The sequence below is a fragment of the Globicephala melas genome, chromosome 17 (assembly GCF_963455315.2).
Source record: "Globicephala melas chromosome 17, mGloMel1.2, whole genome shotgun sequence".
Lineage (NCBI taxonomy): Eukaryota > Metazoa > Chordata > Mammalia > Artiodactyla > Delphinidae > Globicephala > Globicephala melas.
Window position 1 is genome coordinate 50,143,869 of NC_083330.1, and position 23,627 is coordinate 50,167,495.

Below are 23,627 nucleotides of genomic sequence, written 5' to 3' on the forward strand. Positions count from 1 at the left end.
CCTTGTCAAAATATGATTTTTAACAGCTACAGTCATGGTGTCATTGACGACATGGTCATTGATCACATGATCCTGGGCTGGAGTGTGCTGGTTCTGCCATTTACTGCTTGTAGGAGCTTGTGTGTGGTTTCGTCATTCAAAGCTGTGGATAACATTGCTTACCTTTCAAATTTTTTTTAATATTAGAGATCATGTGTGCAAAGTATCATAGTAAATATCAAATAATAATAATATCTATTGTTTCCAATTCCTGTTGTAATACCTGCAATGAACATGTTCATATATTGTTTTTTCCTTCTTTTCAATTATTTACTTGGGAATGATTCCCAGAAGTAGGATTACTGAGTCAAAGGGTTTAAAAAATGGTTATGTTCTTTGTATTTACTGTTATGCTGTTTTCCACTAAGTTTGAACCAATATATAATGTAACAAGCAAAGCACCTCATGTATTTAAAAAATGTTCCTATACCTGTTTCATTCAAGTCCAGATCCTATGGTCATCAGTTAAGAAAGGGAAAATCTTGGATGGATTTTATTGCAGAAATTCCAAACTGCTGGGAATTGAACAACGCTGCTAACTCATTTTACATTTGGGAGACCACCAGTCAGCCATGCTCAATAATAGCTTTCAGAAACATCTGGATTTAAACTTACAGTCTAAATATGACAGGTTAAGTAGTATATAGTTATAAAATAGCTTCATGCCTTGATTCTCAAAAATTCACTGAGATGTTTACAATTTTTAAATGATCAGAAAATTTTCAAACAATGTAGGCATTAAGAATCACATAAACTATACAGTACATTAGTTTGATATTATGGACTTCTGGTTGACTTGGAGTTTAGAAAGGCTCAGAGGATTTTTACAAATACTATTTTGAAGGTAAAAAGATCCTTACTAATCAATATTTTACTCAAAGGAGTACAAAGATATACGCAGTCTTCAAGTTACATTTATTGAATTTTAATGTATGTAAAAATGAAATATTTATCTTACAAGAGTAGAGAAAGGTAGTAAAAGTAATGGCTTAAAAACCAAAACTTATGACATTCAACCCGTATCATGAGCCTTACTGGGAGGCTAGCATCTGGAAGGCAGAGCTCATGTCTAATGTATTACTGTAGTGTATTATCATAGTGATGGGTACCATAGTAAGCCCTGCACATATGTTTAACTTTCTCTAATATATCACCCACAAATTTAGTGGCTTGTAACAACCATTCAATTATGCTCATTAGGCTCACAGACTCTAACGGGTTGGGATTTCAGACAAGGTACAGAGAGGATGAGTTGTTCCTATTCCCTGATGTCTAGGACTTTTAACTCCACATATGGAGGTAACAGAGTGAGTGGGGGCTGGAATCATCTGAAGTCTCATTTACTCACATGGCTAAGGCTTGGGTTGGAATGACTCAAAAATGGGGACGTTCTAACCAGAGTACCTACACGTGGCCTTTCCATGTGGTTTGACCTCCTTAGGATATGGTGGCCTTAAGGTAGTTGGAGTTCTAACATGGCAGCTCAGGGTTCCAAGCATGTGTACTGTAATGAACAAGATGGAAACTGAGCTGCCTTTTATGACTCAGACAGATTCAAAGGGAAGAGAATTCTTTATGGAATGATGTCATGTAAGACATAATACTGTTTATGACATAATATTATATATATATATATATACACACATACATACATACAATAGTATAACCATCTTTGGAAAATACAACCAACAATTACCCTCCAGAACTGTTTTCTATCTATTCAACTTACACTCTTTTCCACCTTGTTAAATTAAAAAGTTGCATTTTCTTTGCATAGTTTTTTGGTTCTAAATTTTAAAACTATTTAAAAAATTTTCAACTACATCTCCCTCAAAGATTCTGAGTGTCCACTAAGTGGACAGGTAGGACTGGTGTGTCTTTATGGTAGAAAATCACCTCTTTGCCATTGATTTCTCAATTGCCCAGTAATCAGAAAAAGACTAAGCATATATTAATCTCATTTTCTACAGGGGATATTTTGTATCTGAACAGAAGAGAAATCCTCAAAATATTTGGTAAATTATTTGAAACAAACAATTTTAAAGTATGCTTATATAGAGTTTTATTTAATTATTTTAGTTGCCTTGATATCATTTTTGGTCATGACTTTCAAAGTTAGATACAGTGGAAGACATTTTTAAAAACTAGAATAATATATAGGGATATTTTATGCTCAGGATGATTAATTTCCATAGTAACCTTTTCCCCAGAAAACTGCACATATTTGATTTGTGAACTCGAAGTACATAAGCTTTAGTCGCTTATGAAACATAATGGTCACAAAATAAAGAGTTTCCCTTTCTCTCTGACATGGAGACTTCTTAGCTCCAATATGTACTCAAGTCTCAGTTAAGAGATTTTCTGAGGGCTGAGTGTGGGATTTCCACTTCTATTGTCAACTTTAATCATTTATTTGAACCAAAGTCTCTTTAGTCCACTAGTTTATCTTGACTGTCAGTAAGAGATAATGAGTGTTTCACCTTCATGAGTGTTTAATAATTTTCTGTTCCTTTTTCTAAGCATAAACCTGGGATCGATGATTACTTGTATATAATTGAGAACTAAAATAAAATAACTTAGAATTAAAATTACATATGGCATATGGTCATTTTCCCAGAAATACTACAAACAGGACTCTAATTCACTAGTGTTGAACTATTAAGCAATCTCCTCTATTGAAAATATTTTATCCCTGTTTGGTCTTTAACTGAAATAAACACAATCTAGCACTAGGTTGTGTTTATAAGCAAAAATGTAGATAAACTAGTTTAAAATATTATCTTTATTTGTATGGTCATATCAGAGTAACCTCAACTGAGGCAGTTTGTGTAAGCAGCTCACTTACTTGGAAAAATGTAAAAACCGGAATTAATTTTTTGCCTCTGACATATTTTTTAAATTAAATAAAAATTTTTATCCAGTCAGGAGTGGTTCCAGGAAATAGTTCTCCTAAGAACAGTAGCTTTCTTACAGCAATTTTTATACATGCATGGCAAATTATTCTGATCTCCAAAGAAGGTTATTTATTCTGCATATAGTCTCTAAAAACTTAGAGGAAAGTATCATTCATTTAAGCCTCTTCCACATGCTCCATCATTCAAAATTTGTTTTAATTTGTGATGGAGAAGTGAAAGAGACATGAACAATGAAGAACTTTAGAGTTAACCACTCAGAATACCTGGGTTCAAATTCTATATCTATCTCAAAGTAAATATGTAACCTTGTAAAAATTATTTGATTTCATTGGTCCTCAGCTTGCTTATCTATAAAATAGATAAAATAAATAAAATAGATAAAATAGATATAATACCTACTATTTATAAAAATATATGTGCTTATCTGTTTGGATGTTGATACTACTTAACCAAGGTAGATTTATTAACAACCTATTTGTTACTAAACACCTTTCTTAATAGAATGTCATTTTCATACTTGCTTTTGGGACAGAACATCCAATATCCATTGCCCTCTTTGCAGATAGATTGATTTATTTCATACACAAAGCAATAGCAATTTCAAAGGCAGGAAATGTGGTTATGTTGTATGGATGAGATAAATCACACCATAATCGTGTGTCGAGATAAAATGCAATCTATATGACTAAATATGGGAGGTCACTTCCCAACTTCTATTAATAGGTATTTGCTATATTGTCAGCTTTTTTTTTTTAACATCTTTATTGGAGTATAATTGCTTTACAATGGTGTGTTAGTTTCTGCTTTATAACAAAGTGAATCAGCTATACATATACATATATCCCCATATCTCTTCCCTCTTGCGTCTCCTTCCCTCCCACCCTCCCTATCCCACCCCTCTAGGTGGTCACAAAGCACCGAGCTGATCTCCCTGTGCTATGCGGCAGCTTCCCACTAGCTATCTATTTTACATTTGGTAGTGTATATATGTCCATGCCACTCTCTCACTTTGTCCCAGCTTACCCTTCCCCCTCCCCGTGTCAAGTCCATTCTCTGGTAGGTCTGCGTCTTTATTCCCATCCTGCCCCTAGGTTTGAGAGGAGATGAAAAGTATCAGATACAATAGACGAAAAGTGAAAAATATGGAGAGAATGAAGAAAGAAAATCTTAAAATTGAGAAAGCTGTAATCCTTAACTTAATACTTTCCTGCGAATTGGGAAAAGGTCCTTGTTAGTCATCATTAGCACTGTAATCCTTCAGACCACTTCACTGACCAAAAAATTGCCCCCAAATAGTTTGAGCACCACAGCATGCATTTATTCCTGTATATATCCTACCAGTATCTTTGGGGCACCTACAATGTCGACATGCCACACACTGGTGACCCTTAGCACTCCTTGGAGAATTCAGGTCAAGCAAGGGGATACATAGTGAGTTTTGTTTTCTTATTGTTTTTTAATCTGTCCCACTATGCAAAGGTAGATGATGAAAAGGTATGTCTGAATTCTATTTTGTCCCCACCCCATTCTGTCGTCTCTCCTCTTCTGCACTCCATGAAGAACAATGGACAGAGGGAAGTTAGGGTAACTTGGAGCCTTTCTACCTCATGCAATTGATATTTACCCGTCATGAAGGCAGCAACCCTCAAAGCCCAGGCATCTGAGTGGTCAGGCCTCTGAGATCAGGAAACAGAGAGGAAGAGTCATCACAATTGCTTGCAAGTAGCAGTGTTTTGATCTTGAACCAAAATACCAGAAATGTTTTAATTAATTGGGACAATGATAAATAAAATAGGAAGTGAGATAAGAGGTCGTTGCCTGAGAAAACAAGGCTTTTCTTCTCATATTTACAACTCTCTGAATGACCCACAAAAGAAAGTACATGCAAATAATATTGTAAGTTCCAGGATGTGCTTTTCCAAGAAGGATTGCCCACAGAAAAATCCAAGAGGGAGGTCATTAAATTGAATGGATGATATTTAGAATAGGCAGCTTCACCCCATGTAAAGCAATTGCAAGCCTTTCTTTGTGTTTTAGAAGTTTTTAGATAAATAGTCAGATTCAATTAAGCTCTGTAACTTCGAGAGATGGTGCTTCTAAGGATACAGGCAGGAGGAACTGCAGACGTGGGATTCCTTGGTCTGTTAACAGACCTGTGGGAGGGCAGAGAGAATTGGGCTATTGTGCTTCAATCAGCAGCATAACCTACATGTCACAGTCAATTTAACCACGAAGCTTTAGAATTGGGATGAGGACAAATGACTGTCTGAAGCAGAACTTGAGAAAGGGGCAACTCATTTAGTGTGAAAGAATTAAGGGTTAGACGCAAACACCACCACAGAAAAACATTTTAAATAGACTTAAGGTTTGAAGATTGATAAGAGAAGATATCATAAAAGTTGCTGTAGCTAATTCCATAGTTGGTTAAGAGCGTAGGTCATAGAGCCAGACTGCTTGGGATTGGGAACTGGTTCTGTCATTGAGTCACTGGACAATGCTGGGCAAGTTACTGCCCCTCTCTGTGCCTCAGCTTTCTCATTTGCTATGTGGGAAAATTATAATATTATCTACCGAAAACATTCAATGAATTAATACATTTAAAATTCTTCCAAAGGGCCTGATAGCTGGTAAAAGTTCTCAACATTTAACTATTACTATAACCCAGAACTGCCCCCAAGGAATAACTAATATTTACTTAACACTTACTATGCAATCGCACTTATGCAAAGTAATTTATGTGACTTACGCTTACTTTTTTTTTTTTTGTGGTACGCAGGCCTCTTACTGTTGTGGCCTCTCCCGTTGCGGAGCACAGGCTCCGGACGCGCAAGCTCAGCGGCCATGGCTCACGGGCCCAGCCGCTCCGCGGCATGTGGGATCTTCCCAGATCAGGGCACGAACCCATGTCCCCTGCATCGGCAGGCGGACTCTCAACCACTGCGCCACCAGGGAAGCCCACTTATGCTTACTCTTAACAATCATCCTATAATGTACGTACTATTATTACCTCATTTTACCAGTAATGAAAATGAGGCACGGAGAAGTTATGAAACTTGCCTAAGGTCACATAGCAAGGAAGTGGTGCTGTCAAGATTCATCCAGGCAGTCTGGCTCGAGGTACAACATACTTCATCACTGTGTGGTACTGTCTTTAGACTTGACATAGGAAATAGAGGACACAAACAATGCATTTGCTTTCATGTCTGTCTATTTCAATGGGTTTAGGTTTCTCAACCACAGGGGCTATAGTGGATTTATCGCCGTCGCCCAGTACCTAGCAGACCACCTTGTACACAGTGCATATTTGATTAGATAACTGGCTAACTGACTGCCTATCCTTTGTTAATGGCAGGTGCTTAGCTCCATGACTCATGCCTGTATCCTAAAATCCCGTGGCAGAACTCACTGCCATCTCTTATGAAGCAGTCTTCTTGACACTACTATAGTCCGGTGGGCCCTCACTGCGCCCTCCAGCCACCAATAAAGGGACAGTCTCTGGTCTCCCTGTTCATTCGCCCACCCTCTTGTCCATCCTCTTTCTAACACTTCCACTCCAAGGCCAGTATAAGGAGCATCACATAGGACTTTAATGAAGACAATACCAGAGGAAAGAAGAGGAATGAGAAGGACCCAGGCCTGGAGTAAGGTCCTCTGAGTCCTTCTGTCTGTCCAGCTGAGGACTGCCTCACCATCTCTCTTTTTTGGTTTTCAAGCCTCAGAAGTCTCCAAAGTGCAGAATGGGCAAACTGGTGTTTGAGAAAAAGCAGGCCACTGGGAAGCCAGAAAAAAAATTAGAACTTTCATTTCTAATATAATAAGCAAGTTAATAATAAATTCATATAGAGCTTCCCTGGTGGCGCAGTGGTTGAGAGTCTGCCTGCTAATGCAGGGGACATGGGTTCGAGCCCTGGTCTGGGAAGATCCCACATGCCATGGAGCGGCTGGGCCCGTGAGCCACAACTGCTGGGCCTGCGCGTCTGGAGCCTGTGCTCCGCAACAGGAGAGGCCGTGATAGTGGGAGGCCCGCGCACCGCAATGAAGAGTGGCCCCCGCTTGCCACAACTAGAGAAGGCCCTCGCACAGAAACAAAGACCCAGCACAGCAAAAATAAATAAATAAATTAATAAACTCCTACCCCCAACATCTTCTAAAAAAATAAAAAATAAAAAAAAAATAAATTCATATAAGGCCTGACTTTGGAGCCTTCACCCCATCAGTATATCAAATGGCTCTGCATTATTCATCTCTGAAAGAGAAAAAGTGCCACAGAGTTAATGGAATTGAAGGCATTGCCTTCATATGATTGTTCTCTTTCAGCGTATTGTCATATGTTGCAGCTTAGGTGTTTTGGGGAAAGTGGATTCAAGAATGATTTTTATCTATTCTTAACTGAATTAACTTTCACAGTCCAGACAGTGTCTTTAAAAATGCTAAATAGCCAGCATATATGAAAAAGAAAATGGCAATTCTGTTAAGTGTCACATACTATAAATAAAAACAAAGATTAGCTGAGTAGATCTAACAAGAATCTTTGAAAATTTTGAAAATACTAAAATGCCTACTTAAAATTCATATTTTCTTTCACTATCCTTAACAATGAATTCTGTTCTTAGTGAAAATTGCAGCTTGAGATATTAAGTAATCAATGTAATTCATGTTCCTAAATTTAAAACAGAGAAGTATAAACTATCATGAAATTGGACAATTTAGAAAACAGGTAAGTTATAACAATTTGCCACTAATTATCCAAGAATTGTCTATTATCTTAACATATTTGGGTCATGTTAAATATGGGTAGGCCTCAACACTTCTGAGTCTAGAACAACCTGCATTTATTATTTTTTTTGAACAACCTGCAGTTTTTTCTTAAACTGCTTTGTATATGGCAGATTTGGACATTCTTACATCAGCCTGCCAATAAATATTCAAATTTTCAACTGCTATGTTTCTTTCTGTCTGCCAGTAGATTGGTTTTGGCAACTTTACCGACCTAATATTTGATTATTTGAAAGTTTCACTGCAGCTATTTTGAACATATATTTCTTTGTACACATAAGGTTCCTTGAAGGATGTCTCTGAGAAAAGGGCTGAGGAACAGGGTCATGGTGGGGCCTCACTCCAGTTCTCCTCTAGCCCCTTGATTTGCATTTAGATTACATTTTAAGCTTCTGCCTAATAACTTGTTTGGAAATTGGGTTCCACTGCTAAGAAATATTTACAGTTCATCAGCTCATTTGTTAAAAATATTAAACTTTCACTCTATTACTGACATTTAAAAGTTATTAAATATTCAATTTATTCAATAAATTATTCATTAATACTATATTAAACCTACTGCTTATTATAGCTCTGTTCTTGATATTTAAAAACTGAGTAAAATTGGAAAATAAAGAAAAGACTGGTGATATTAGTAATAAAGATACAATTTTCGCCTCTTATGTCTGTGCACTTGAGGTAAGGTAGATGTAAGGTCTTCTGGGTACAGCAAATCAAATTTTTAGCTGCAGTAAATACCCACTGCATTTTAATCTAGTCAACACTATAGTAATAGTGAAGATAAGAACAGTGTTAAAGTGTTTTATAAAATCTTGGAATTATCTTTAAAGGTTTAGAAAGGAATTAAAATTTGGGATTTTAAAATATTTATTTTGGGACTTCTCTGGTGGTGCAGTGGTTAAGAATCTGCCTGCTTATGCAGGGGACACGGGTTTGAGCCCTGGTCCAGGAAGATTGCACCTGCTGCGGAGCAACTAAGCCCGTGTGCCAGAACTACTGAGCCTGCACTCTAGAGCCCGCGAGCCACAACTACTGAGCCTGCATGCCACAACTACTGAAGCCTGCATGCCTAGAGCCCGTGCTCCACAACAAGAGAAGCCACTGCAATGAGAAGCCTGCGCACCGCAACACAGAATAGCCCCCCCTCACCACAACTAGAGAAAGCCCGCGTGAAGCAACAAAGACCCAACATGGCCATAAATAAGTAAATAAATAAATATATAAAATATTTATTTGTTCTCTGGGAATGGAAACCCTCCAATAACCTTTTTTTTTAATTGAAGTATAGCTGATTTACAATGTTGTACTAATTTCTGCTGTACACCAAAGTGACTCAGTTATACACATATATACATTCTTTTTTTAATATTCTTTTCATTATGGTTTATCCTGGGAGACTGGATATAGTTCCCTGTGCTATACAGTAGGACCTTGTTGTTTATCCATTCTAAATGTAATAGTTTGCATCTACTAACCCCAAACTCCCAGTCCCTCCCTCTCCTTCCCCTCCCCGCTTGGCAATCACAAGTCTGTTCTCTATGTCTGTGACTCTGTTTCTGTTTTGTATATAGGTTCATTTGTGCATATTTTAGATTCCACATATAAGTGATATCATATGTTATTTATCTTTCTCTTTCTGACTTATTTCTCTTAGTATGATCATCTCCAGTTGCATCCATGTTGCTGCAAATGGCATTACTTTGTTCTTTTTTATGGCTGAGTAGTATTCCATTGTATATATGTACCACATCTTCTTTATCCATTCATCTGTCAATGGACATTTAGATTGTTTCCATGTCTTGGCTATTATGAATAGTGCTGTTATGAACAGAGGGGTGCATGTACCTTTTTGAATTATAGCTTTGTCCAGGTATATGCCCAAGAGTGGGATTGCTGGATCATATGGTAGTTCTACTTTTAGTTTTCTGAAGAACCTCTATACGGTTTTCCACAGTGACTGCCCCCATTTATATTCCCACCAACAGCATAGGAGGGAAACCCTCCAATAATCTTTAGGTCTAGTTTTATAACTCAACGCATTCAGCTTTCATAAACAAAATAGAGACTATCTGTAAAGTGTGCACCTTCCTAATAAGTTAAACTACACATAAAATGAAACTTTAAAATATACCACCTTCCAAAATTATCATCAGCCGTTCCACAGAAATATACAGTAATTTTACCAATATGATGCCAGTGAGTTTGATGGCTTCCATGTATATATTACTAACAATTCAAGATATTCTCACTTCATTTGCATTTTATTAATAGTTCAGCTACCGAGTTACTTTAGACACAGCTTGATGCTAATTTGCATGCACTTTCAATAGTTCAACACGAACTTTAATACATGCCAATGTAGACCTGTAGTAAGTAAGCTGTATAATCATATAGTATATATACTTTACTACATTTATTTTGCTCTATATTCTCCAGCACTTACTGCCAAAAGAAAAAATCTGCATATGCCCAAATACATTATTGATGAAATTATTAGCTACCAGTAGGGTCGTATCTGGCTTTATATGTTTTTCGTCACTTTCTTGGTTAAATATTACCTTTTCATTTGTTTAAAGGAAGAAATCAGATCATTTGGATAGGCAACAAAGACTAAACAAGGCTGAAAACCTCTCACTTCCAATATTTCTATGTAAGAATTAGAGAAGAGTGTTTAGGGACAGAGCCTCCAAATATAAGAAAAGATGATCCACAGAGTGCTTCATTCTTTAGAAACCTCATTGATAAGGGAGGGGGCACATCTTTTGTACACTTTGTAAAGAGATTTAAACACTAAGAGGCCCTCCTTCCCTCAGACCATGGGGCTAGAACCAAAGGGAGTTTGGAACTTCCCAACTTCATAACAAACGATAATCTTGTATTGGAACAAAAGGCAAAGCTGACTCAGAATGTTATTAGGGTTGTGCGTGTAAGCAAATGACACAATATAGCTTGTGGTATTAAAAAAAGAATAGAAGAAGACAAGGCCCAGTAAAAGGCTGTTTATGTTTCCACACAGAGACAAGGCATGCAGAATGAGAAAACAAAACCTCCTTAATTAGCAAATTATAGTACAGGGGCTGATAAACCTCCGTATTTTGTAGCTGAGCATCCCACTTGTTGCTTCTCCCCTCTCATCATCTACGTAAGTGGGAACACTTGTCATATTTATATCTAAAACAAATGACAGAAGGAGGAAAGGTTTCTAAATAGACTGAATGTAAAAGGCTGAGTCAGAGTCCCATTTCTATGAAAACAGAATGCCTCTGATATTTTGTCAACCTTCTTGCTAATGCCACAACAAACAGGATGAAACAGGCACATAAAGCAGAGGACCGCCGGGCACCCAGACTCATCTAACCAGAGGCTGCTGATTTGTATTGTTATTCAGGTGCTTTTTCTTTTTTAACGTGTGTCTGTTTTTGGACTATTTCTCTGTTCACATCAAGTTGGGCAGGGGGGGAAAAAAAGACATGAAATTTCCCTGCCTGTACTCTAAAATGTCACCTCACAGCATGTCCCAATACCACACCAAGAAATGGCTTAGACAGGCTCTATGCCAACTGGCACGGACCTGAAGATTATTTGGCTTCTTGGAAGGTCATCTTTTTCCCACACAGCAAACCTCACAATTTACCTTGCAATGGTCTCAATGTTAATACTGTATTCATTTTGTGATATAGAACAGGGGTCAGCAAACTTTTTCTGTAAAGGGTTGGATGTCAAGTTTTAAGCTCTGTGGGCCTTCTGGTCTCTGTTGCAACTACTCAAGTCTGCCTTTATAGGAAGAAAGCAGCCATAGACAATACATAAGCAAATGGGTATGGCTCTGTTCCAATAAAACTTTATTTACAAATGGATGCACAGTATCCATCAACACTCAAGGAATGAGTGTGGTTGTATTCCAGTAAACCTTTATTTACAAACATAGGTAGCAGGCACAATTTAGCCCAAGGGCCATTGTTTGCTGACCCCTGTAACAGAATATGGAAACTCAGGACTAATTAAAATTTCTCCCATTACATAGCTAGTAGGGTAATGTATAGAACATAGTTAAGTCTCATTTTCATACATATATTTAATTTTAGTCAAAATATGCCCATGGAATTCATTCATTCCTCTAGTCATTAAAAAGAAAGTATTCTTTCCAACTACGTTCCAGGCATTGTGCAAGAAAAGTAGATCTGCTATCTGCTATCAAAATAATACATAAAATAATAAATAAGAACTAGTGAACAAGACAGGCACAGTCTCTATCTCATAGCATACAGGGTCTGGGAGAATATATTATGCAAATATTTACCGAAGTCTACTATGTGTCATGCACTCTTCCAGGGGTAAGGTGTACTGCATGCAACAAGATGGACAAGGACCTCTTGTTGTGTTTACATTCTTAGTAGAGGTAGACGGAATAAATTATATGACAAACAATAAAAGGTCACAGTGGTAAATGCCATGAAGAAATAATACATATATTATGATAGAAAATCACGTAGCAGAGTGGGGGAAAGTGGTAGATAATGGTGCTCAGTGAAGACTTTCTGAGAAGATTTCTGAGCAAAGACCTGAATGAAGAGAAAAAGTCATTCATGCCAAGATCTGGGGCAAGAATTTTCCTAGCTAGGCAAACAGAATGTGAAGTCCCTGAGACAGCAAAGAGCTGGTCTGCTGGAGATATAACAAGAAGGCTAAAGTCATTTAAGTGTCTGGAATGAGGGAAAGGTGGTAAATGAGGAATCCAGATAGGAGTGTGGGGGCGGATCATATAGGACCTCATGGTAAAGAATCTGGATCCTTTTCTCATGTAATGGAAAAATGTAGGGGGATTTTAAGGAAAAGAATGGTATATTCTCATTCATTTTAAATTATTGAACCAATAATTACATATGAATGAGTACTACTAAAAGAAAGCTCAATGTGAAAGCTCACAGTCAGGAGTAAGAAAGGCTGCAATCACCCATAGAAAAGAACCTACTTGCCATGCTCCTAAAACCTGACATCCACCAATGGAGACAGTTTGCGGGAAGGCTTGCTCCTTCCTGCAGAGAAATCCAAAAGGTTGTTATAGCTCCAAATGTCAACTTCTGGGGCCCAGAAAGTCTTTATGCCTTCTTGGATCTTTCAATTCTACAATATAACGAGCAAATAATAAAACCTAACTATTCATTGAAAAGTTAATACAGAGGCATTAACTAAAGAGCTCTACTTAGCTCGAAAATCAGGGGTTACTCTCAAATGAAGTTGGTGGAGAAATTTCTACAACTGAGTTTAAAAGACAATTATTCCTATTAACCTTTCTTGGCAATTGTCATTTTTTTCTATCTCTATGCATAAATCATATATGCATATTTTCTTCAAATTTAGTGACAAATTTTTAAAAACATACTGATCAATTGTCTGCTCATTTTACACACTCTAGAAATCCCCTCACATGTGCAAATAAAACAGAGAGTATCCTCTCTGGCTTAGTTTTGCACAGTCACCAGCCACAAAAACAATGCACAGATGAGAAGTAAGTGTTAGTTACTTAGATTCACATGTTCACATATTATTATTACAAATATATGTAAATATATGCCACTCCTGTATGCAGTAACTGTTTGCCTATGGGTCTGGAAGTATAAAATTCTTTTTCATCCCACAGGATGACCCTCAAGTAACTTAGAAGCAAACTTTAACATCTGAAAGCAGTTGCAAGGTCCCTTAACTTGCTTTATTTTATACATGGCACCACACACTTGAACATGTGATGTTTTTATTTTTATATTATGATAACAGAGATATTATTCAGACACTTAATAAACATCTTTGGGGATATAAAGATGGATAAAGAGACTTTTGCTACGCTCTACGGACTCACAGTCTAAGTAGGTGAACAGCCCTCAAAACAAATAATGAAAATGACAACAGCCACACAACATGGAAATGCAGTGCTAACATGATACATGCAATGTGATAACACTGGAGAACTCAGCCTTTGAGGATAAGTGGAGTGTGGGTACATTTCATGGAGAAACCAACAACAACATGACTCTTAAAGAATAATTAAGAAGACAAATGAATTCATAGAAGTTTTTAAGATCCTAGACCATTGGCTGAATACAATTTGGATAATTAATACCACATATTCTAGACTCAATATCTTTTTAATTAATATTAGGACAAAAATAATTGCATGATGTAGTTGAAGGGGAGCAGAATTTGTCATGCCAAATTATGAATTTTTGGCATAAGGATTATTTCAGGCTGATACTTTTAAGAAACAGCAGACATAGGAAAAGCTCTAAAAACCAAGTCGAAATTAGCCTTCTATAAGAGAAATTTACATTTATAAGGGAGATCTCCATTTGTAAGGGTGTCTCACTCTCTGTACCTCCAAGAGGAAGATGACTAAACCTCTAGCAACTATCAATGGAGAAGGCATGGACTTAAATCTTCATAACAACCATACTCTTGTTTACTATGTTTTACCTGAAAACCTGGCTCTCCCTACCCAACATCTTCTTTTGTCTTTAGCTGGAGACGGTATTTAAGGTGGAAGCTTGGGTCATTTGGGGGAGTTACTCAATTTTCCTGGGCATCTCCCATGTATACAGGAGGTATACATGTTATTAAACTTCTGTTTGTTTTTCTCTTGTTAACATGTTTTTTATTATAGAAAAGTCTCAGCCATGAACCAGAAGGGTAGAGAGAAAATTATTTTTCCTCCTCCACATAGTCCTTGCTTAAAAGACAACTTAAAATCTACTTAGGGAAGGAAGGTATATATCCAAAATGTTAACAGTACATAATAAAATATAGATTGCAACACATAGACAAGGCATCCATTTATTCAATCAACAAACATTTATTATCTATCTGCTATGGATGATATACTACTCTAAGCCCTGGGGAAATGACACTGGACAAACACACATCACTGGCCTCATGAAAGTCACCTTCTATAAGTACATATTAATATGAGTTAATATGTGTAATACAAGGGCTTTTAAAAAGATTATCATCATCATTAATATATTTCAGGTAACTGCATGCCAGATACTAATTCTCTGAAGAATACAATATTCAAGTAGAGGATGCTGTTAGTCAAAAAATGCTGTCAATAGAAAAATTTAGCCAAGCACTTCATTAAAAGTATTTCATTTATTAAAATATTCTGGATCGTAATTCATAACTACATTTCTTACTAACAATCAATTTGTCAATTTTAGCTAGTGTGAAATGCTTATAGTAGATAGATTCTTGTTCTCTGTTACAAGGCATATTTTTTTTTAACTCAATGTATTTATACTTTCAACCAAAAAAAGAAAAGACACCATTTGGCAAAGGCAAAACAGACTTTCTAAGCATTCCCCCAAATTCTAATATTTTAAATCCGAATGTTTTAAATACACATATTTGTGAACTTTGGGTATATGAGAGAAAGAAAACAATAGTTCAAGAAGCACAGGGGCTTCCCTGGTGGCGCAGTAGTTGAGAGTCCGCCTGCCGATGCAGGGGACACGGGTTCGGGCCCCGGTCCAGGAAGATCCCACATGCCGCGGAGCGGCTGGGCCTGTGACCCATGGCCACTGAGCTTGCGCGTCTGGAGCCTGTGCTCCGCAGGGGGAGAGGCCACAACAGTGAGAGTCCCGCATACCGCAAAAAAAAAAAAAAAAAAAAAAGCACAGGATGTGGAGTAGACATTAAACAACAGACATTTCTGTGTAATAGAAAGGTAGAAAGGAATCACAAGAAAGTGGCGAAGACACAAAGGCCTTTGTGTTTACTGTCACTATCCCAAGATCTGGTCACTCTCTGGTAATGGGTATGGTTTGCTAATAATTCTGAAAAGAGCTATATGGTGGAAGAGAGTCAAACCTAGACATATAGCCCAGGTGTTTCACCCAATAAAAATGTGATTTTTTGAACAATTATGTATATTGCTTTTCCCTATCTGAAAAGTAAGGATAATGCTATAAACCTATCTCACATTGGTGTTAATCGACAAGTTATCATGGAAACCTGATCTCCGAGAATTAAATCCATCGCATCAAGAGACCAGTGCCATAACAGTTCCAGTACTTACAGTGACCAACACATCCTATGCCCTGCTGACCACCTTGCTTATCATCTTATTCAGTTGTAAGACCAGAAAAGTTGAGGAATGAGATTGGAGAGTATAAGTTTCATAAGGTGACTTATAGTGACAGTCAGCGTTTTCTGAAGAATATTTAAAAGAACCCAGTTTACCAAACATCGAGGAAGGTAATAGATTAATATAAATTATCATCGATCTGCTTCTAGCATTGATAATACACATTCAGCATCAAAAAAATTCCTGACAGTGATGATATGAGCTGCATAATAATCATATGCTTTGATTAATTATTTTGTTGAATAAATGGATGAATTATTTACACTTACACTGATAGCCTCAGTTGCTGCAGTGCATTGCTTCTTATCCTAACACAACTACTGGGAATCAAAATAGAAGTAGTACAAATTATAGTATTAAGCATACCAAATGGTTACAATAACAAAGATTTACATTTGAATTATCAAAATAAGTACCTTACATGAAATTTAGAACTTGAAGTATGGAAAACCTCTAATTAAGGGAAATTTATGAAAGCCTTTAGCAAGTTCTTTGCTGAATGCATTTATTTGGTTTCTTGATCCTCCAACCAATCACATTAACAATGACAAAAGACGTGCAAATTTAAACGGACAATAGTCAAGCCAAACTGCTCTGACTCATACCAACAGGGACATTTTCAGCATATATTCGGCTTGATTCATGCTAGCAAGGGTCAATATAACCAAAGAACATTTTCATAATTATGCCTGGCTATAATCTGAAAACTATCTCATAATCATTGACCAAAAACAATGCAAACAAAAATCAAATTTATTTCAAACATTAACATGTGAAGCCTGGGCATGATTTAAACCAGCAGAATCATGTATTTACCCTGCTACTGCTTAATAACTGCACAGCAACAAAAAAAATACGCATTACTATGTTTAAATCACCATTTTGATTGTATATTTTAAGCAAACAAAATATTACATTTTTGGTAGAATAGCTCATTGAAGACAATTTGGAACTAAATTTCCCTCTCCACCTCCCTCAATGAATTCGGACTAATTTATGATTAAATTCTCATTAAAAACTATATGGGCGGTATATTGAGAATAGTAATAAGCTATTCAACCAAATTCACTTGTTCACGACGGAAATAAGTTCTGTGAAAGGAAAAAAAATATATTCTATTATAAACTGCTGCTGTAATTAGTGCCTGAAATTTAAGCTATATTATCAAAAGACTGCAGAATTCTCCTTGCTTGCTATTATTTTGCCTATGTATTTTTTCACCTGTAATCTACAATAGAAAGATTAACTAAAATTCCAGGTTTGGAAACTCTAAAACTATTAAGTTTTAGTTAATTTGTCAAATAAAATAACAGTGATCTTAGTTCAGTCCCTAGTGGACAAAAAGTAAAATAACTATTACTCGGCATGATTCAGCAGGAGATGATCTAAGTGAGCGTGACCACACAGGAACAAAATAGAGCATCTGTCCTTTCCCTATCTTTTATCTTCTTAAAGGGTTTGTTCTGACTAACTTAAAGAAGACTAGACTCCTTGCGTTCCTACCCATACACACCAACTGAATTTTTAGCAAAGATCCCTGGGGGAGAAGCTTTCCACAAATGGGACATTGACATTGCCACCTTTCCAGTGATATATTTGAATACACTTGTTATCTGCTGCTTACCTGTTACACAATTAAACAGAGAGTAAAGAGGGAATGAACTGCAGAAAGTATGTTATTTCTTTATAGGCATATTTTCAACAAAAACTTTTAAATGATTTATACAGAAATAACTAAATAAAATGTTTAATTTGATTTTTACAAATTGGGATTTAAATGCATACTCAACATAAACATTTATCTGGATACTTAGACTCCCATATTGCACTGTGTTTAACTACAATGTCCTGAGGAAAGAGGTACTTCAGGAACATACCAAAGCCTACATGTTGTGTTCAGCCCAAATCTGCAGGTGCATATCTTCGGGAACAGCCACCACTGGCTCAATTTCTCCTTTCATAGTGGGTAAACAACCTCTTCCTGATGAGTTCACATTAAAATAAATCTTCCTGATTTTTTCTCAAGGACAGAAGAAATATATGACAGAAATCAGTCCTTTACTATACTACTACTTGCTGAAATTGTTACCTTTATATACTTATTCAAGTTCTCCAATCAAATATCATATTTTGTATTTACTCTCATTTCATATTAACTTTACTAGAGGTTGAAAAATAAGTATCTGGTGATGATTTTCTGTCCTAGCTGAAGAAAATTTCTTGGTGTAAAATCGATATGATCCTAAACTAGTATTGTCATTATTACTTTATTTTTTCACTAACTTATTCAATTTTTTAAGTTGGATTTTGATAGAAAACTTAAGCTAAATTTTAAATAAGGGAAAACCAGAAATGTGATAAAATGTGCCAGTATTAGGCATACAAAACGGGGTGCCACCACACCTTCAGAGGCTTGCACAAGCCTAAAAAACGTTTGCTCACCCGTGAAGTCACAGGGAAAGCGCCGTCTTGCATTTGCAAACACTGCCCCCCTGGAGCAAAAGGTAAACACACACATGCTCCCCTAAGGAACTCTAAGTTAGCTGCACTGCAAGAACAGAAAAGGCTCCGTGCATTTAGAAACTGAAAGCAATCACTTACTTTTTGCAGCCACTGAGTATAATTTTCCATCACATGCTCCAGATGTTGAAGTTTCTGGGAAGAGAAATCCTGTTCCACGTGTGGAGCATCTCTCTGCAGAGCGTTTGTGTTGTACTGGTCTGTCGTACTCTCACGACAGTTCCCGTCGTGTTCTGGAAGAATGAAAGTGTAGGCACACTGCCCATGCTGAATCCGATTATATCTTCTCCCACCGTTTTCTGGACTTCGGCGCTGGTTGCTGCACCCTATGTGAGTCAGAATAGCAGCGAGGAAAGCAAAGGAAAGGAAAACTGTCATTGTACTGCCAGCACTCTCTTTCCGTGCCTCTCGCAAAACTTGCTCCTTTCTTCTGACCTTTAAACTAGTTCTTTATTTCAGGTAAAACTGCTTGTTTGTTTGACTTTTTCCCCTCTCAAAGAAAGCTTTTGTAGAAGAATCACAGAAAACTAGCCATCTGTTAGCTTTGTTCTAAAATGTTATTTTTTTAATTTCACTGTAAAGATAGTTTCCTTAGTTAAAACTTGAGATATTTATTGCATAGTAGCTGAGATTTATGGTTTCCTCAGTGTAACCGTTCAGCGTGTAGCCTGCCTGAGTCAGCTGCGTGTACATATTCTAGACCCTTTCCTCTACCCTATCTGCTGCAGATCTGCTATTTTCTCCCAGACCTCAGTGAGTTTTATTAAGGTTGCACATCCAAGCCAAGCTGGAAGCAGGCAGCCTTTCACAAGATGACTTGACAAGAATGCATGAGTGTGCCCCTATGCTAAGAATTGCTGATGGCTTGGAGCGGCTGGATCGTCTTACAAATTGGCTAGATGCGCATGACCTCGATCATGTATGGCCCTCCCGCCCCTTCCGCAGACAACTGCCTTGAGCCTTTAGGATATTCACCGCAAATCAATAGAGCAGTCCACCTTAATACACTTTTGGTGTGCATGCTGACCTACTAAAATCTAGTAAACTAACAGCATGTTTTTAAAGTTCTACTTAATTGGGGAACCCGAAGAAGAAAACTGACATAGTGTCTAGTAAAATTACTTTTTATAGTGAATGATAAATTTCTATAATTATTAATTAAAAAAAAATTTATTCATTACTCTGGGGAAAAAGATATTAAAACCATTTTTAGAGATGGTATTCTTTCATTGTATTCACTTAGACTTTTAGGAAATTATCAGGAAGGGTCAAATTAGCAAAACATTTCATAACATCACTCAAATATAGCATAGGCATATTAAATAGAATAATTTAAGTACTTTCTGAGATATAAATTTTAAATAAAACTGGTCCCCCAATTAGAATGCAGCCCTATGTGTTCTGTGTACATAAACTGAGCAACTTCCTTACAAAAAGAGTCTGGTTACAATTTAAGACAGTGGCCTGAGAATTATTAATTCCCGTGGTACATTGTAATCATATATTTCACAAGGCCCTCTTTGGTGTTGCTATGGCTATCTTTAATGCTGGTATGGAAGTTCTACGTAAATTCTCCTGTGGATGTATAGACAAACTATCTGAGAACAAACATATCAGGTGTGCTAATGAGGCAGCAAAGTGCTGTATGGGAGAAATTGCTGTGCTTCTATTAAGTAAAGAAATAAAAATTATCAGAAGGTGATTTCTTAAATGTAGCATGTAAACATTTGAACATAAAGAACAGGTGATAATTATAGAATTAATTTTACAGCACTGAAATCTTTACTAAGTGTGTGTGGAAAACATGAATTATAACCAGGGGCTTTCACCAAGAACTGGGAAGGATTTGGGGGAACGGAGTTTCCCAACTGCAGTCATGGTGTGAAAACGAAGCGACAGATGTTGACTCTCATGTCCTGGAATGGAGGGGCAGGGCAGTGGATGAAGGGCAGTAGGGGTTAGAGACTGGCGTGTGAAGAGAAGTTAGAGGAGAGGGCAAAACAAATTCCAGAAAAAAATGTGATTTACTTGGGGGAAAACATTGTGCCAAGACTTATCAGTCCTTTCCACACCAAATAACAAATTTCTGAACTGACAGATATGGAAGCAAGTAATACCAAACATAGCGATAGTCTTTGAACTGCCTTTGTAGCCTCTTCCTGATGTTGCATGTCTCCTTGTTGGCTATGTCACTCACATGCAATAATAAGAATGACACTTATTAAAAGCTTACTATTTTCCAGGCCTATGCTAAACACTCCTTACACACAATCTCATTTAATTATCCCAACAAACCTAAGACATGGATATTACCTTTGACCCTATTTTTATCAATAGGAAAACTGAATCAAAGAAAGGCTAATCGGTCACAAGTCACATAGCTAGCAAGTGATGGTGCCAGTATGTGAACTCTGGCCAACTGATTCCAACTCTATTTTTCTAACCCAACAACAGCCAAAAGGCTTCCAAAAGGGCTCCAGCTGCACTGATTCACAGTCTTAAAGCAGGTTAAGTGATTGTACCTAGAAGAAAAAGAACTGATTAAAAGCCATTTTATACAACCAAAGTGATTTAATCCTTTTTCGTACCTAAAAAGCAAACATACAAAGTGACAGGTAACCCACATGAAACTGATTTTTTAAGGGCCCACAAGGACAAAGTGCACTGGCAGAGTACAGATTATCTGAGAACATTTTCCAACATTGCTTGCTTCAAAAATTATCCCTGGAAAGAAAAGAGTCCAAGACCAACACCTGTAAGTGCTTCATGAAGAACTAAATACAGCCAAAAATCGACAGAAGACACACAAGGCAGTAGTGAGATCTCTATTTAAGTGCTCCTGTGTTTTGTAACAGCCACGATTGTTAAAAAATCTGTTCCTCCTTGTGTGTGTGTGTGTGTGTGTGTGTGTCTGTGTGTATCTACATATGCTTGTTCATTTAAACTTTTCCAATCTGAACAAATGAAAAGAAGGAATGCATAACTTCCTGAGGGGAAAGTAGACAACTAAGAAAGGTAAAAATAAAAATTAAAAAAAGAAAGGAGGGGACAGAGAAACAGTAAGAGAAAGAGAGACAGATTTATTTTCCAGAAAAATAACGAAACAAAAAAACGTAACACTGGAAGTACTGATGTCAATCCAAAAAAAAAATCTCAAGATCAATTTTAAGCAACTGGAAAACACAGGAACATGCAAAATGGACTTATGTGTTTTGGGACTTCAGCTGAGGAGACACTGGGTGCATTAGAAGATCCTAAGGACATACTTTAAAGACCATATGCTTTCAGGGACTAAACCTAACCAGTAGCAATACTGTTGGTTGTTGTTGCTGATTATTCAGAAATGATGCAATTTAGAAGACTTTAGAATTTAAGAAGTAACATGAAAAACAAGCCATATTTTTTTTAATTCCTCTACCATACCTCAAAAAAAGTTAAAAAATGTTCTAAAGAATTAATAATTTTATTCAATTGAATACTAAGGTAGCTTAATCTTGAAAGTCTTGTATCTTTGTATTTTATTTGCATTATCAGAGCTCTGGAATAAGGAGGTATATGCTTTAAGATTCTGATCTCATATCTACAATAGTCCCAGGAAATGTTACGCTCATCCAGAAATTTCCAGTAGGATAGGGAAGACCTCTTATATGGGAAATTGATGGCCCTAAATCTGTCCTAAGAACAAGTTTTTACTACTTCTTTTGTGAGGCTTTCTTAATTTCTCCAGGCATAATAATTGGCTTTTCTCTGATGCATTTCAATAACCTTCTCTTCTTATCTCCATAATGGCACTTCTCACACTGCTTTCGAATTATTTCTTTTTTGGTCTGTATCCCCTCTAACTGTGAGCTCATAAAGTCATCTCCTCATTTTCATCATTGGTCTCCAGTGCTTACTATGCCCTTTAGTGGAAGGAATGAAAGAATTAAAGAAATGAGTGGGGGCTTCACTGGTGGCCCAGTGGTTGAGAGTCCATCTGCCGATGCAGGGGACACGGGTTCGTGCCCCGGTCCGGGAAGATCCCACGTGCAGTGGAGAGGCTGGGCCCATAAGCCATGGCTGCTGAGCCTGGGCGTCCGGAGCCTGTGCTCCGCAACAGGAGAGGCCACAACAGTGAGAGGCCCGCGTACGGCAAAAAAGAAAAAAAAAAAAAAAAGAAAAAGAAATGAGTGAATGAGCTAATTAATTACTTAGTATCTAACTACTACATGACTGGCCACATCTGTTGCATTGACTGGATGAGCCTAGAGTTAGGATGAAGCCAAAGTTATTCTAAAGAATGAGTTAGACACAAGAACGTGGTACAATAATAATGCATAACATTTTTTAACCCTTAAAAAATTAATTTCCTCGGGCTTCCCTGGTGGCGCAGTGGTTGAGAGTCCGCCTGCCGATGCAGGGGACACGGGTTCGTGCCCCGGTCTGGGAGGATCCCGCGTGCCGCTGAGCGGCTGGGCCTGTGAGCCGTGGCCGCCGGGCCTGCGCGTCCGGAGCCTGTGCTCCGCAATGGGAGATGCCACAGCGGTGAGAGGCCCGCGTACAGCAAAAGAAAAAAAATAATAATTTCCTCATTTAATATTTACAGCACCCCAATAATTATGCATTTTATTCCCATTTTGCAGATAAGAAAATTATAGCATATAGAGGTTAACTGCCCAAGACCATGATCTTTTTGTGGCAGAACAGGAATTTGATCCTCAGTCCATCTAACTCTGGAGCCTATATTCACATCCCTATGAACCATAATGCCTCCAACAATACCTGAGTACTAGAAAACAGAGAGAAAACATTTCTTAATTTAGGAGACAGGAATAACATGGCTTCTATAGTTAAGACTGGTCTCCTTCTCTTCCCAACCACAGCCTTCATGGATTCATGTTACGATCTTCCAAAACAGAGCTAATATTAAGCTAGGATGCACCAATATATTTGTCCTATCTGCTAACAAACATCCAATCTGATTGTTCAAGTTATATTTTGGGTCCGTTCTGAACGATCAGTCCTGTGCCATATCACCTGTTATATATCATGATTATCATGTGCTAAAATAAAATTATACAATATAAGAGTTTATTTCTCAAAAACACCATCAGATACTCCTCTAGTATTCATATGACCCCTGTGATGGCAAGGGGTGGGAAAGGTAGAAAGGAGTGGGAAAGCATTCCCCCTCCTTGCATACTAAACACAATGTCATTCAGCACATATCCTATGAATATATTCTTAGAATATATTCTATTTCT

General features: G+C 37.3%; 1 protein-coding gene across 2 annotated transcripts in view; it reads right to left on the reverse strand.

Annotated features, from left to right (window-relative positions):
* ANGPT1 (angiopoietin 1) overlaps positions 1–19,115 on the reverse strand; it is a 250,691-nt gene extending 231,576 nt beyond the window's left edge. For both annotated transcript variants that reach the window (XM_030863092.2, XM_030863091.2), the window contains exon 1: positions 18,466–19,115. In XM_030863092.2, coding sequence (XP_030718952.1) covers positions 18,466–18,762 — 297 coding nt within the window. In that variant the 5' untranslated portion in view covers positions 18,763–19,115. The remainder of the gene's footprint in view (positions 1–18,465) is intronic.
* Between the last annotated feature and the right edge of the window lie 4,512 nt (positions 19,116–23,627).